General features: G+C 46.5%; 1 protein-coding gene across 1 annotated transcript; it reads right to left on the bottom strand.

The window, feature by feature from the left end:
* Window positions 1-2,814: 2,814 nt before the first annotated feature.
* On the bottom strand, window positions 2,815-10,550 carry LOC111141915 (barrier to autointegration factor 2). The gene is made up of 2 exons (XM_022494755.1): window positions 10,425-10,550; window positions 2,815-2,961 (listed from the first exon to the last, which is right to left on the bottom strand). The coding sequence occupies exons 1-2, from the start codon at window positions 10,548-10,550 to the stop codon at window positions 2,815-2,817; spliced, it is 273 nt and encodes a 90-aa protein (XP_022350463.1).
* Between the last annotated feature and the right edge of the window lie 4,974 nt (window positions 10,551-15,524).

Genomic DNA, 15,524 nt, shown 5'->3' with positions numbered 1-15,524 from the left:
GAAGGGCTCTGGATGGTCAGAACCTGAGACCTTAGGAGATGGAGCTTTTTAAGTCTTTGGGCCAGCCAGTTGGCTCTCCTTGGGGACAACTAGAGAAGCAGAGCTAGAAAGAGTTAAACAGACCCCAATGGAAATATCCCAGTCATATTATGAATTTAGGAAATCTAACACCTGTGAAACATACAGGGTTCGAAAAGCATTGAATCAAACTGATGACTGTGGTCTTGATTAGTGCTATCACCAAATATTTCTGCTGCTTCTGAGCTCAGAAGAGTCCTTGACCCTTCGCTGTTAGGTTTGACCATGTGATTTGCTTTGTTGTTTTGTTCATGATAAAATGTGAACAAATGCTGCTTTGTTCATGGTGAAATGTGAGCATACGTGGAATATATCACTCTGGGTAGAGGCTTTGAAATATAGTGTGTAATCCACCATGGCACCTTGCCACCACTGTGGTACTCATGGAAGCATTTTTTAAAAGTTTTATTTATTGAAGTAATCTCTATGGGGCTCAAACTCATGATCCCAAGATCAAGAGTCCCACACTCTTCTGACTGATCTAGCCAGGTACTCAAGCATGTATTGAAAGAGAATTTCCATCTACCTAACCATCAGAGTGATTACAATGGACAGAACTCTCCTGATGGCATATACTAGATATGAAGGCTAAAAGAGAAATCAACATTTGCTGGCTAAATCACTGAGCCTTGGAGGATTGTTTGTTAAAGCAGCATAATCTGACCTATTCTGACTAATATAATCATCCAACTCAACCAAGAGAGAAGTGTATCAAAACAAAGAATTCAGGAGTGACAAAGCCAGGTATAAAATAATATACCAACAAGGGTTGATGATAAGCTCATAAATATACAACTAAGACTGAACAACTGCAGGGATTAAGTTTATGGGAAGCATATAAATGCTATAAACCTTGACAAACTAAAAATAATATTAAAGCCAATTTTTAAAAATGAGAAGAAGTAAGAGTTCTAATTTCTTTTTACTCTTATTTCTCTTTTTAAAAATGGAAATTTATACCACCTAATACTGAAAAACAGAGTTTAAAATATACCTAATGACACTAACCCCTCTCTTACTGTTTCCCCATATTACTTTTTACACTTGGAAGACATTGATTTAGAAAGTACTATATCTAGTAATGAAGAAAAAAATTCAATGAAGTTCAATTAATTCTCTCAGTTCCACTTTTCTTTCTTCTGTTGAAATAAAATTAAATTTTAGCACTTTTGCCTTAAGTTGGGTTCTTCTAGAACCAGACTGAGACTAAAATTGAATATTTCCTAGAGGGGTGTGCCCAGGAAACCCTGGTAGCAGAGTGGGAGGGGAAGAAAGCACATGCCTAGGGGTGTGAAAAGGGCAAGGGACCACTGTGGGCAGCTGGGCTTAACACCACTGGGAAGCTGGGAGATACCACCTCAGAGCTGTCCCACCCAAAGCATAAGGAAGCTGAGGCATTTAGCCATCAACTTCCACCCATGACTGGGTGTTAACTCCCAGGCACTTCCTCCCTGCCCTGTGCCTGGGTGGATCCCCACCCCTACAACCAGAGGTCCTTGTTGGCAGAGGCTACTCAGTTGCTTGCTGAGGGAAGTTACTGGGCACAGTTAGAACAGTGAATGCCAAAGGATATGGGGTCATGCACCCACAACATCTGCCAATATTTTATTGAATTTATAAAGCCTGTATAATGGATTCATCTCAACTGAATTATGCTAAGTGAAAGAAGCCACTCTTAAAAGGCAACACATTGTGTGATTACATTTATTTGGCTTTTTGGAAATGTCAAAACTATTAGGACAAAAACCAGATCATTGGTTGGGAAGGGTTGGCGAGGGGCACAGGGATGACTACAGGGGGGCATTAGGGAACTCTTTGGGTCAAAGGAAGTGTTCTCCATCTTGATTCTGGAGGTGGTCATGGGACAATGCATTTGTCAAAAGTCATAGAACTACACACCTAAAAAGGGCAAGTTTTGATGACTATAACTTATACCTCAGAAACCTAACTACAATGCTTTGGGAAAAATATGTCTACTGTCTTAGTTGCTGTTTCAATAAAGTTTAATTTTCTTGAGGACTTAATGACTTGCTTCTAAAAATAGAAGAAGGCAGAAGTGATATAAGGTGAGTCAGAGACTGGGTCGTAAAAGGCACTGTGGCTTCTTGCTTGCTCTCTTACTCCCTCTTGGGTGAGCCACTCTGGGGGAAGCTAGATGCCACACCGTGAGTAGCCCTATGGAGAGCCCCACGTAAGGAGCAGCGGAGGACTCCAGTCAACAGCCATGTGAGTGCAACGACTTGAAGTGGATCCTCCGGCCCTAGTCAAACCTTCAGATGACTGCTGCCCAGCTGCCTAGCTGCCCAGCAATCTCATGGGAGGCCTGGAGACAGAGCCACCCAGCTAAGCCACTCTCAGGTTCCTGGCCCTAAGAAGCTGTGTGAGGTAAAATTGTTTGGTTTAAGCCTCCATGCTTTGGGTCCACGTGCTATGCAGCAACACATAGAACCAATACACCGGCTTAAAACTCAATCCCCACTTTAAAATAAAAGTTTGTTTTATATACATTTATGCCTGAGATGCTTGGCATGCTATTCATGGGAGGTGAGTGACAGTTGTTGCCGGGTTGGAAATTTGGGGGCCCGTTGTCTTTTGCCTGTCCTCTTTTATATTCGTGAACTACTTTGTATAATGAATGTGTAGCCTTCCAGTTAAACACAAAAATAATGACCCCAAGCCTGGGTGCCAGTACAGAGTGTGCCATTTACCCAGGCGTCAGAGCAAGGAGGTGTGTGTCTAGAGGAAGCAGGAGCACCACTCCTTCAGACAGTGAGAACTCTCCTGGGCCTCACACTCGGTCGCGCCGCAGCAACAGATAAGCCACTTCTGGAACTCTGCTTCGTTCTTATGCATCAGAAGGAACTGTCCCAAGAGGATGTAGGCCTGCGGGGCCGGGGAGAGGCAGGGAGAAAAATGGGAAAGGTTATAATAAACCTGCTCAGAGGTGCTCTTCTCCCACACCAGGACTCTTGCGAGCATGGAAGGAAGGGGCACAGATCAGGTTTGAGGGCCAAGGACAGCACCTGGGCAATGGGGATTCTGGGACTGGACCTTGGTGAGATGGGAAGCCAAGTGAAATGCAGATCTCCCGGGTTGGGGTTGGGAGGTGGTGTGTCCAGCCTGGGGTAAACCAGAACCTATCTTTCTCAACTTCAATGAGCGCATAAATCATCTGGGACCTTGTTAAAAGGGAGGTTCTGACTAACAAAGTCTGGAGGGGCCTGGAATTCTGCTTTTTGAACATGTCCCCGGCTGGTGCTGGTCCAGGGACAACATTTTGAGTAGCAACAGCCTAGCATATTCCCTTCTGACCTCTGATGTAGCATTTCTTTCTCTCTCTAAATCAATCTCTCTCTATTTAAGATGTTAAGTAATCTCTCCATCCAACGTGGAGCTCAGACTTAACAATTCCAAGATCAAGGGTTGCGTGCTACACAAACTGAGCCAGCCAGATGCCCTCAGTATTTCTTTTTGACACACACACATATGCACACATATGCACGCAAACAAGAAGAGGACTCAGAGATGCTCCCCGCCCCATCGCTTTCTCGGATCGATCTTGCAGAGTTTCTAACTCTCATCACTGTTGACATTGTGGATAATTTTGTGCTGTTGGGGTGGGGGTGGGGACTGTCCTGTGCATCGCAGCGAGGTTTCAGTTTCTGCATCGCTTTAAAGCCACACAAGGTGCCCTGCCCCACCTTGCAAACCGAATGACGTGGATTCAATGTGAGAAACTAAGGAGAGTGTCCTGGAATGCTCAGCCCGTGGGACGGGAATGGAACATAACATGTGATAAACCTCACCCATCCTTCCCTTCTGAAGAGTCTGAGTGTGTGAAAAAAACGTAAGTAATATTAAGTATACCAGGACTGATAGCTCTTCAGGATTCTTTCACTTTCTAACTACTACTCTTTAGCTTTTCACTGGTCTCTTGATAATCTTATCACATGATTACTGACAAGGAGCAAGGGCTACATGGGGAAAGGGACACCCAAGACCGCGTGGCCACAGACTGACCCAGCTGCTCACTAAATGGCGAAGCCTGGAGATTTAAGGTCACATAAACGCCCGTCTCTCGTGGCTGGTTTGGGGGCTCTCCAGCCTGGAGGGAGTGAGAACCAGTGTCCTCGCCTGCCGTCCTGGGCCTTCTCCAGGAAAACCTGCTGCTGTCTGTTTACTTTCAGTTACATAAAACAAAGCAAACTTAATCTTAACCAAAGGGAACATATTTTTCTTTTAAAAAAAGAAATTAAAAGCTGAATTGCAGTAAAATGTACCCAAGCTGTTGGAGCTTAGTGTTTCTTATTTTTAGTCATGGTCCAGTTGTTGAAAAGATTTAAAATAAAACACCCAGGTTGTCACGGTTGTTTTCAAGTGCTCTTTGAATCGTCTTTCTAGAAAAGCCATATTGTTGCTTAGAACAATCTCATTTTACATTATCAGTATCCTTGTGTTTTCAGTGGTGATTTTATGGAGATGTTTTTTAACTCAACATTGGAAAAAAAAATGAACATTTATTGAATGTTAATTGAGCCAGGTGCCCCAGTAGGTGTGGGGGTGGGGGTTGCAGACGTGAATAACAGGATCAAGGAACAAGGGGCTCTATACAGGGAGAAAAAAAATCAGTGATGATGATAAGTAATAGTAATAATAATAATCATGATGATAGTAAGTGGCCCTTGAATGCCTTTGATGGGCTCCAGACCCCTGGCACGTTTTAACCCTGTCCCATTCTCCAGATGGGGGGGTCACTGAGAATCCGAGAGGTTGATATCTGTCTTCCTGAGCCCCATGCTTGCCCATCCTGACCATCTGCATCCGGCCTCGGAGGCCCTGCTGCTGGTATCAGCTGGTTGGGTGATCAGAGCCTCCCCACCCCCATCAGCCTCAGCAGCCAGGAAGCCGGGGAACACATGACATATAGGACCAGAGGCAAATTTTCCAGGAACGCTACAGGAAGAAGGCCCTCTGGAACTAAGTTGCCACCTGACTGTCCCTCGTCCACTCACGCTGCCACCCTCCAGTGGTGGGGATGAAAAGTTAGCCTGTTTCAACCCTGTTCCCAAGGGAGGCCATCATCATGGTCCCCATGCCCAAAGCCTGTTGTTTCTCCTCTGGCTCCAGCAAGCAAGCCCCTAACCAAGGAGGAGAAAATCTCCCACCTCTCCCTTCTTGGACCAAAGCTCACAAAAATCTGGCTGCAGGGAGGGTGATGCAGAGACGTGGAAATGTTGAGTAGACATGGCTACCCCCACCACCCTGGACAGAGGTCCCCTTGGCCTAATGCTCTGCTGAGGCCATCTTGAAGCCCTCAGTAGAGGGGACCAAGGGGCCTTGAATCTTCCTGTAGGGCTAGGTGGCTGGGCCTGGTCCATGCCAGTGAAAATTTTCTGTCTTCACCGTGACTCCTGGGCTTTTCTTTTCTTTTATTTTGTTCACTGTTTTTTTTATTGGAATAAAGCTGACACTCATTTGTTTCCAGTGTACAACACAGGGATTTGACACCCTGCAGGTTTCACAAGGGGTTGTACCTTCCTTCCATCACATGACCTTTGCAAACACATCCGTGGTCTTGACCATTGTTGACTCTCTGGCTTCTCCGACACGTCTGCCTGCAGCTGCCAGCTCTTCCGGGCCTAGAGTCAGTGCACTTAGGTGTCCACAAGAATTTGTTGTGGGATCGATGACTCTCTTTTCTTCTAACCGGATGCTGGCTCTTCAGCCTTCACCACCGCTGGTAGCCAGGGACAATCTTGAAAATCCAGTACTTCTCAATCATTTCTGGTTTAAAACTCCTTGTCTCTAGGACAAATATTTGATCTGATGCAGGGCTTGCCTCTTCTTCTTTCTTCTCCATGTCTCCCTGGGCTTTACCTACACTAAAAAATTATTTTCTAACTAAAATTCAGCTTTAATGAAGGAGGACCCTGGATTTCATCTGGCAATCCTAGGTGGGGTAACCCAAAAGTTGCATGACTGTCTCCCTGCAGGGTCCAGACATCAGGCTATTGGGGGGGGGGGGTCTCTGCATGACTACCCCCCTACCCCCAGACATTGTCTGCCCAGATGCAAATATCACCGCTCTCACCGGGAGCGACTTTGAGCAAGTCACGTGGCCACTCTGTGCTTGTTTCCCCATTAGTAAAACAGTATATATACCTTACAGGATTTTCTGAGGACAGAGCCTGACGTACAGCAAACATCACGCACAAATTCTGCTGTTAGGAGAGCCTTAGGGAACAGGTGGGCCCCCAGAACACATACCCCTCCCCGATCTTCCAACTATCTTTCAGGAGGAAGATTCGGACTTAAGGATAGAACTTTCTAATGTCTTCAAAGAACATTGAACCAAACCAGATTCTCTGGATTGGATGACTTCAGGGTTCTCCTCCCGGTTATGCACCCTCCCCATAGGGCACTGTTCAAAGTCCCTGAATTTATTGAGTGCCTGGAAATTCACTCGTCCCTGGGCAGGGTTTTCACGGGGAAAAGAGGAGCACAAAGATCATAGAACCTCCTGGGCTTCATGGGAGACATGGGAGAGCCCCAAAGGCAAACGGTGTCTGTCTAGCATAATGAGTGTGGGTTCTCAGGCCGTGTGTGGAAAGAATAGTCAACAGGACAGATGTCCCAGCAACGGGTCCTATTGAATACTCAGTGTTCAGTAGCACAAGCTTGTTAGGTTGGGGTGGGCATGCGGAAGGAAGGCTTTCTTCCTGGAGAAGGTTCATTGCGAATGGAGTCCTGGAGGGGGTGAATGTCCATTTCAAGAGAGGCCTGCAGGCGGGTGGTCCCATCTGTGTTTGTGATTCATGGACTGTTTGGCTTGGGTGTGGAGTGGCTTAGGGGGCGGAATATAAGACAGAGCTAGAGCCAGGCCATGGAAAGCCTCTTGAACGCCTTGTGCACCAACGTATTTTCCCTTCCAGGTCATTCCGTTGTCTCTTGAGGCCCTTCTGCTCTTAAGTCTAGACCAACACTCTCCAGTAGAAATTGAATATGAGCCAGCCACATATATAATTTTTAATTTTCCAGGAGCCACAGGAAAAGGGGGGGGGCAATGAAGCTGGTGAAATTCGTTCTGATAATATGCTTTATTTTCTCCCACATTTTAAAAATAACATTTCAACATGTAATCAACAACAACAAAAAAATTACAACTTTGCCTTGATAGGGGGTATTTTAAAATCTTAAATCTTTGAAATCACAGTGTGTACTTTATATGTATAATACATCTCATCTCTATTCAGACAGGTGCTCCACAGGTACAAATGGCCACTGGCCACCGTAGCAGACAGCAGAGATCTAGATTCTCAGAGATCTAGATCTGCCAAGGCTGACTGCCTGGGAGCAGGGCAGGCACTAAATCCCTTAAAGAGAATGCCGCCACATTTTTTACTGTCAAGGTCCGGAAGAGACTTGGGTGAATCCACAGAAGAAACAATAGTTTTCAAAGTCGTAACAAAGCTGGGGGAGGGGACAACTGGACCTCAGCAGGGGCCCACAAAGACGGAGGATAGATAGCAGGAGACCCAGAGAGCTGTCCCTCCCTAAGGTCTCCTGCACGCAGAGTATAAAAATCTAGGAGCTCAGGGGATTCTAGGCCAGTGAAACAGCTTACTAAAATGTTACTAAAATGGGGGATATGTGTCATCACACATTTGTCCAAACCCACAGAAACTCTGTGAGTGAACCCTAATATAAGCTACGGACCCTGGCTGATTACGATGTGCCAATGTAAGTTCTTTGATGGTGATAGATGTACTAGTCTGGTGGGGGTGTGGCTCATGAGAAAGGATGTTCATGTCAGTGGGAGACAAGGGGGTACATGAGAAATCTCTGCATCTTCAGCTTCATTTTGCTGTGAAGCTAAAACTGCTCTAAAATAAAAGTCTAAAAAAATATAAAAGCACCTGCATTTTTATATGCTAAATCTGAGACCCTTTCCCTGTAGGATCTGCCTGTCCTGGAAGCTCTTCCTGCTGGCCCTATGCACTGACCAGTCCTCACCCCAAGCACTTGTTCACCTTTGTAGAAGCCACATCGGGTCTCCTGGATCCTTTCACAGGTTCAGCCAGGCTCCAGCCCAGAGTCTTACCACTGAATCCCAGGTTAAGCCCCCTCCCTGCCGTGGTAACCACCAGGACCCAGGTCTTCCTGTGTGGTTTGTGAACACACAATCCACCGCCATTCTTGTCCTCACATGGGGCTTTGATCAAGACACTAACTCTGAGGAGTTGTCTTCTCCTTTGTGAAGTGGAGATAAGGAACCCCTCATCTCATTCGCAGGTGTGTCAGGGGCTCAAAGCGAAGGAGAAAGGTGAAATCCCCTACGTGAGTGCTTGAAATTAGCGACCCTAGGAATGAGTAAGGTCTGGAGGTGGTGTGCTGGTCACCTTGCTCACCAGCAGGTCATGAATGTGAGAGGGGCCTGGCCACGCACAGGCAAACAGTTTCCTCTTCTCTACAGCTCTGACTCTGTGTAGTAAATTCTGGGATGCCTGAAATTTACCCATTATTCATTCATTCCTTTATCCAAAACTCTAGGGATAGAAAACAACTCTAGAAAACAACTCTAGGGATAGAAAACAAATCAGTGGTTGTCAGGGGTTGAGGGTGGAGACTATGAAGGGCACAGAGGGCACAGAGGAACATTCTGAAGTGTTGGGATTGCTCTGTGTCTCGATTGTGGTAGTGGGTTCATGACCGCATCCATTTGTCAAACCTTGCAGAACTGTGTACTAAAAAAGGTGAAATTCATGAAATTCACTGCATGTGAATAAAAATGTTTCTAAGAAGCTGAGTCTGGCTGAACAACAGCAAAAAAAAAAAAACAAAACAAAAAAACAAAACAAAAACCAACATTAAATCAAAGCAGGAGAAGCCAGAACAATGGGGTACCTCTGAGAGTGGGGGATGGCATTGGTGGGGGAGAGACACAAGGGGATCATCGGGCATTCTGGAGGTATCCAATCACTGAATCTGGGGGTGCCTCCATGAGTTCATATACACATATATATAATATATATATATATATATAAATATATACATACTTATACATATACAAATATATACATATACATTAAAAATACATATATGTGTGTGTGTGTGTGTGTGTGTGTATGTGTGTAAAAATGGACTGAGCAGGACCCTTCATATCAATGTTGGTGCATTACACCACAATAAAAAAGAAAAAGAGACACTCATGTCCTTCAAAAAAGGAATTGTTAATTTAAAATGCCTTCCCTAACCAGCCTTGTTTCCTTCACTACCTACTTGGGAAGGGTCCCAACTCCTTTATCTGAGAGGAAAGAATCCAAGCTACCTCAGCCACGGAGCTCCAGCTTTCTGGCAAAACCACCCAGTGGATATTAAATGGGCCGGTGGATTGGGGTGATATTCAGAATGTTTCGAAACTGGTATTAAGCAGTGGTTCAACCAGACAACTAGAGGCCCAGTAGTTCAGAGGCCCCCTGGAAACAGCTGGGCACGGGGCAGGTGCACACCTTCCTGGATCGTCAGCCGTGCGGGCAGCAGTTCCCAGCCTCGTCGGGCATTTCTGCCCCATCTCCCCACACCGCAGTATAGACTGACATTAGAAACTGGAGGGAACTTAAAAAAAAAAAAAAAAAAAAAAAAAAGGAACGAAACCGGAGAGGAGCAGTAGGAGCGCTGGGCGAGATCTCTCTACCAAGCGTGAATTCCCATCGCCTGTGTGTGTGCTCACTCTCCTTGGGTTCTCTTCGGGAACTCTTGGGTTCTTCATTCTCTCCTAAAGTTCCAAGCATCTTTAAGAGCACCATTAAAAAAAAAAACAATTACATAGAAAAGAATGTTCGGATTCCACTGGATACCCCTGAGGCCATTCTTGGGCTGTGAGTGACGTCTTAGAACAATTGACATCCTCTTACTCTGGTGTAGACCCCAGTCTGCGGTTACTCCACCTGCGTTGCCAAGCTGATGCCCTGGTGGGGCAGGTGAGACCCCATGAGCCTCTTCCTGGAGGTAGGAAGTGTATGCAAATCATCCATCCGGACAGCTCAGCCCCAGACTCGGGCAGCTGGCTCGCTTCTGTTGACCTCTGGGTGTTTGAACACCAAAGGAATCAAGCCCAGCCCAGCTGCTCTGAGCCAAAGCCATTCAATTTGCTCATCATCTACTGGCCCTCAGGGCTGCCCAAGCATGAGGGGTCGGTAGTGTTGAAGCAAGTGGCACTCTGCCAAGTGGCGGCTTTGCTCTGTAACGGCCCCTTGCAGGGACACATAGCGTGGCCGCCATCTGGCAGGGCTAGGGGAAGGGAGGTCGGAGAGCAAAGTTGGGGCTATAAGAAAAAAATGAATTACCTTGTTGAAACCTTTGGTGACCAAATTGATTGCAAGCTCACGGCTGATCCCGTCCACCCAGGCAACATCCTTTTCTCCAATGGGTTCAGAGAGGAAGGCTCTCAGCCTGGGAGACATGTGATCCATCTTCTGTAACAACAGTGGGAGAACAGGGTTAGGAGGTGGCTGGCTGCTCACAGTGAGAGGGGACGCTGGGGGACTGCCCTGCGGAGGGATGGGGGCAACAGATGGAAGGCTTCCTTCCACCACCCAATATGTATTGGGGACTTAGGAATGTCAGCAGCAGTGCCTTGCCCTAAAGTCCTCAACACATCCATTCCTGCCTGGATGGGCTGAGAAATGTACAATGATGGCCCCGGATGAGTCCAATTAATTCCACCAAAGAGGTGCATTTAATGCTAAGAACTGAGATGGGTGTATCTCTGCTGCTCTTCCCATCCTCCATGCTTAAAGAAACATTGTTTCTTGAGAGCAGAATTGTGGTTGGAGAAATGACGATATGTTGGTCAAAAGGTACAAAGGTTTAGTTACACAGAATGAATACATTCCACGTATTCATGGAATGAATACATTCCATGTATTCATTCATTCCATGAGCATCTAATATACAGCTCCGTAATAATAGTTAATAATGTATCACATACTTCAAAATTTCTAAGAGGGCAGATTTTAAATTACATCTCCCCACACGCACATACGGAAAAGAATACCTATGTAGAACTGACGGATAAGTTGTTGAGCTTGATCATGGTGATCTTTTCGGTGTATGTCTGTATGTCAATCAAATTGTACACCTTAATATAAACAATTTCTCTAAGTCTAAGATATCTCAATAAAGTTGTCTTAAAGAAAAAAACAGAAATAATTGCTCCTCTTCGCTAATTAACCCACCTCCTCTCTTTACTATTTTTCATGCTTTTTAAAAAGATTTTATTTATTTATTCACGATAGAGAGGGAGGCAGAGGGAGAAGCAGGCTCCCCACTGTGCAGGGATCCTGACGCGGAACTCGATCCCAGGACTCTAGGATCATGACCTGAGTGAAGACAGAGGCTTAACCATCTGAGCCACCCAGGCACCCTCTTTTTCATATTTTTATTTTAGCGTTTATCACACTCTGTAATGGTTGTTTAGTGACACATAACAGAAAATGCTTCAACTGGATCAAACATCAAAGAAGACCTTATATATCTCCAAAGCCCAAGGGTAAGGATGGGTATGGTACAATCTGGGCCACAGCTCCACTATCTCTGATTCTTTCAACTTTTCCTCCTTGTGTTGGCTTCGGTCACAATTGGTTCCCCTCATGGTAGCAAAATGGTTGCTTCGAGACTTATATTCCCCAACACCCTACCCCAGAAGAAGAAGGAAAGAGAGAGAACGTTGTCTCCAAGGCACTCCAAGCAGAGCCCCATCCAGTCCTGAAGGTCTGCATAGGGTCACCAGTGTGAGTTTAGTGTTGGCGGTACACTCTGGTCCTGGATCTGGGAGGGGAGTTAGCTTTCTTTAAACCATACAAGCTGTGAGATCAAGCGTAGTTACCGAACAAAATCGGGATTATTATCTGGAGGAGGGGAGATGAGTGTTAAACAGTGACCATAACATCCTCCTATTGTCTACCCTTTTGGTAATCCAACATCTGTACACCCTCCTTCTGCTACATAATCATCAGAAATACCCACACTCGGCTAATGTAGACTCACCTCCTCCCCCAGTGGGTGAAGCCCTATGACTCATCCCTTACTGGACTTGGGTTCAAGTTCATATTTTCTGGAAGATGCATCATACTCTCCATCATGTCTGGAAATAGCAACTCATAGGATGGTAAACTATGAACTAAATTCTGAATTTCACCACCATCAATATAGTAATAGGGTGGGGGAGAACCCAGTCCATCTGCAATAAGAATTTCCAGAAGGGGAATTCTCCATTTGGAGAAGAGGTCCATGGGAAACCCATTCAGGTGTCATTGGCCAATGGTACATGCAATGCAGTCTTGAGAAAATATTGGGGATTCCTTACCATGGTAGTAAAGCAAGTCCCTCCGTCAGCCAAGATTTTGGTCCCCAGTTCTGTGTTTGTGTGTAGCTGCCCTGTCCATTGCCTAGCCAACATCTTAATGGGCATGTGCCTTTCAAGGAGAGTCATTGCTTTAACAACACATTTTCTGGTGGATACAAGTTCAAGGGTTGCCCTGTGGGATGGGTAATTTCAGACATTGCTTGGTTCCTTTCTTTGGCAAGTCAGCATTCTTTTTTTTTTTTTTTTTTTTAATGAGTGAGAGAGAGCATGAGAGAGGAGAAGGTCAGAGGGAGAAGCAGACTCCCCAAGGAGCTGGGAGCCCGATGCGGGACTCGATCCTGGAAGTCCGGGATCATGACCTGAGCTGAAGGCAGTTGCTCAACCAACTGAGCCACCCAGGCGCCCGCAAGTCAGCATTCTTAAGAATCTACTGGATCTTCCATTCAAGTCTGTGAGCTGGTATTTCAAGCTGGATTTGGTCTCCGGTCAGAATCCTTAAGCAACAGGGCTCTGTGCCTTGCCCACTGCCCTGCTCCACAGATTAGTGGCATCTTCTTTCACCTCTGATGTGAAGGTACCCCACATTGTCTTCCTTCCCCCCCCCAGCTGTATCCACAGTGAGTGAGCTGTCCCCTTCACCAGGCTTGAGGTACCTAAGACAAGATGCTCCGTAGAGACCTGCGACCTGGGGACACTGCTTTTCCAGGGCCCTGATCTTTTCTCTTGCTGAGCCACCTGAATCACTGCCTGTGTTCTAACTTTAGCCAGTGACAGCAGCTTTTTTGACCCAGTGGGGCTTGCTCATCAAAGTCTAGTCACTTTGGACCGCAGGCCACAGGCAGAAAGGCCCTCTCTCAGCAAGCTCTGTTTTTATTCCTCCCCGCTTTCAAATGGGCTACACGCCTCCTAAATTTGAGTCTCCCAGGGCCTTTTTTTTTTAAAATATTTTATTTATTTATTTATTTTATTTGAGAGAGAGCATAAGTGGGGTGTGGAGGGGCAGAGGGAGAGGGAGAAGAAAGCAGAAAGCTCCCTGCTGAGCAGGGAGCCTCACGCGGAACTCGATCCCAGGATTCTGGGATCATGACCTGAGCTGAAGGATGATGCTTAGCCCACTGAGCCACCCAGATGCCCTGAGTCTCCTAGGACCTTAACCAAGACTGCTGGAGGCACCCAACATCCTGAGTATTTCCCACCAAATCTCTCCAAATGTCCTATCTCTCTATGCATCGGGTCTGTATCCCAGGGTAAAATGGGAGAGAAGCCCCTACTTTGCTAGCCCGGGATCAGTGTCTTCCTGGTAAGGACATTTTGCTGCTCTCCATGTGAATACCTCTCCTCAGCCGAACCATATTTGAGGTTTGCTAATTGTGGCATCCCCTTCTTGGTAGCAAACTCTGGGTCAGGTGGGACAGTTTGTAATTCAAGGAAGAGAAAAGTCCAGTTCAAACTGGCTTACGCAGTAAGGAGGTCTTACTAACATCCACCACCAAGAAGTCCAGAGGTGGCTCACATGCTTGATCAAGGCTCCAGCTTGAGTTCCCTGCAACTCTCTTGGCTCATTCTTCCTTTATATACAGGCTCAGTCCTCAGCTTGACTCCTTCGTGGTAATAACCGGGCTGTAGCTGGACCCAGCATCACTTTTGAAAGGCATGTCCCCCCCTCCCTCAAAGGAAAACTATTTTTCCCTAGAAGCTGTCAATGAATGCCATCTCCAGCACAGATCTTCATATGCCAAGCCCCAATATGTGTCCTAGCTCTGGATCAGAAGGTGAGTCAGTGACCTACAGAACACGTCGGCTGCAGGGGTGGCAATGCAGCACAAAGTCGGGGTAGTTGCCCTGGTATGGGGGTAGTTACCCCAAACCACGATACAGGACAAGGCCAGGAGAGCAATCCAACGTCCTCCACATATGCCCCAGTAGGTCATGAGGACCACAGCCTCATCGTAACAACACCTTTTGCTCCCCAGCCCTGCCCCAGCCTAGCAAAGAGCAAGCACTCCCAAGACTTATGTGACTGATCCATCCATTGTTTTCAAAGGCCTCCAGTGCTGGTCCCCTCACTGCTCCCACACTCCCAAATCTCCACACCTAATGTCTGGCTCCCCTCATAAGCCTTCCTGCCCCTGGGGACATTATGTGACACTTAGGGACACAAACTCTCCAAGAAGTGATCAATCTGAAGGCACTGATGGTAGGAGCCAGGGGGCATCTGAGGAAAGAGACCTTGATGTGTCAGCCGGTTTGAGGAAAGGGAGCGTAAGGCATGATCGGTTGTCCAGGGACCCCAGTACAGCAGGTCTCAAATACACAGATGTGTGAGCTGTGAAGATACTGTTATGGGGGAGGGGCATCCATCTCTCCAGCAGCTAAATATGAAGATCTCTCTTAATCTGTGAAAATATGCTAATGGGTGAGCTCTGTAGCCCCCATCACCTCCTGGGACGAGGAGTCAGGATTGGGGGTCCAGTTCAGGGCTAGGCTAGAGGAGATCAGGGTTTCTGAGCAGGAGGAAGAGCCCCAGAGAGTCCTGGGTTCACCGGCTTTGCCGGGGGAAAATTTCATTTGCTATCCGCGTTGGCCATCTGTTAAGTTAAACATTTCTGCCCATTAAAAGAATAAATGGAAACTCCAACATTGCTATCAATGCTGCAGCAGCATCAAAGACAGGTAACGATTAGCAACACCTTGTGTGTATTTGCTTTTCTCGCACACCTGATCTCGCTCTGATCCTTGGAACACTCTGGAGCATAGATAGCAGCAATTTTTACCCTCCTGAAGATACGCTGAATAGAGGCCTTCACATTCATTAGGATGCCTTTTTCTGTGGCAGTGGTTCTCAGCTGGGGCAAATTGTACCTCCCCCCTCCAAACTCCAAACATTTGGCAATCTGTCTGGAGACACTTAAGGTTGTCAAAACTGAGGGAGGGGGGAGTGCTATTGGCACTGAAGGGATAGAGGTCAGGACTGTTGCCTAACATCCTATAATGCACACAACAGCCCTCCTACAACAAAGAATTACCCTGCCCCAAATGTCGACAGGTTCAAGGTTGAGAAACCCCTCAGCTAAAAAGA

This window comes from Enhydra lutris, unplaced genomic scaffold, assembly GCF_002288905.1.
Source record: "Enhydra lutris kenyoni isolate GAN:26980312 unplaced genomic scaffold, ASM228890v2 scaffoldscaffold6, whole genome shotgun sequence".
In the NCBI taxonomy this organism is placed as follows: Eukaryota; Metazoa; Chordata; class Mammalia; order Carnivora; family Mustelidae; genus Enhydra; species Enhydra lutris.
This window is presented reverse-complemented; position numbering and strand designations above follow the sequence as displayed.

Bases quoted from the DNA above. Each gene is read 5' to 3' on its own strand.
- LOC111141915 (XM_022494755.1), bottom strand. From the start codon at position 10,550: ATGGATCACATGTCTCCCAGGCTGAGAGCCTTCCTCTCTGAACCCATT. The intron at 2,962-10,424 runs GTAATTCATTTT...CCGGCCCCGCAG, and splicing joins TCACCAAAGGTTTCAACAAG to GCCTACATCCTCTTGGGACA.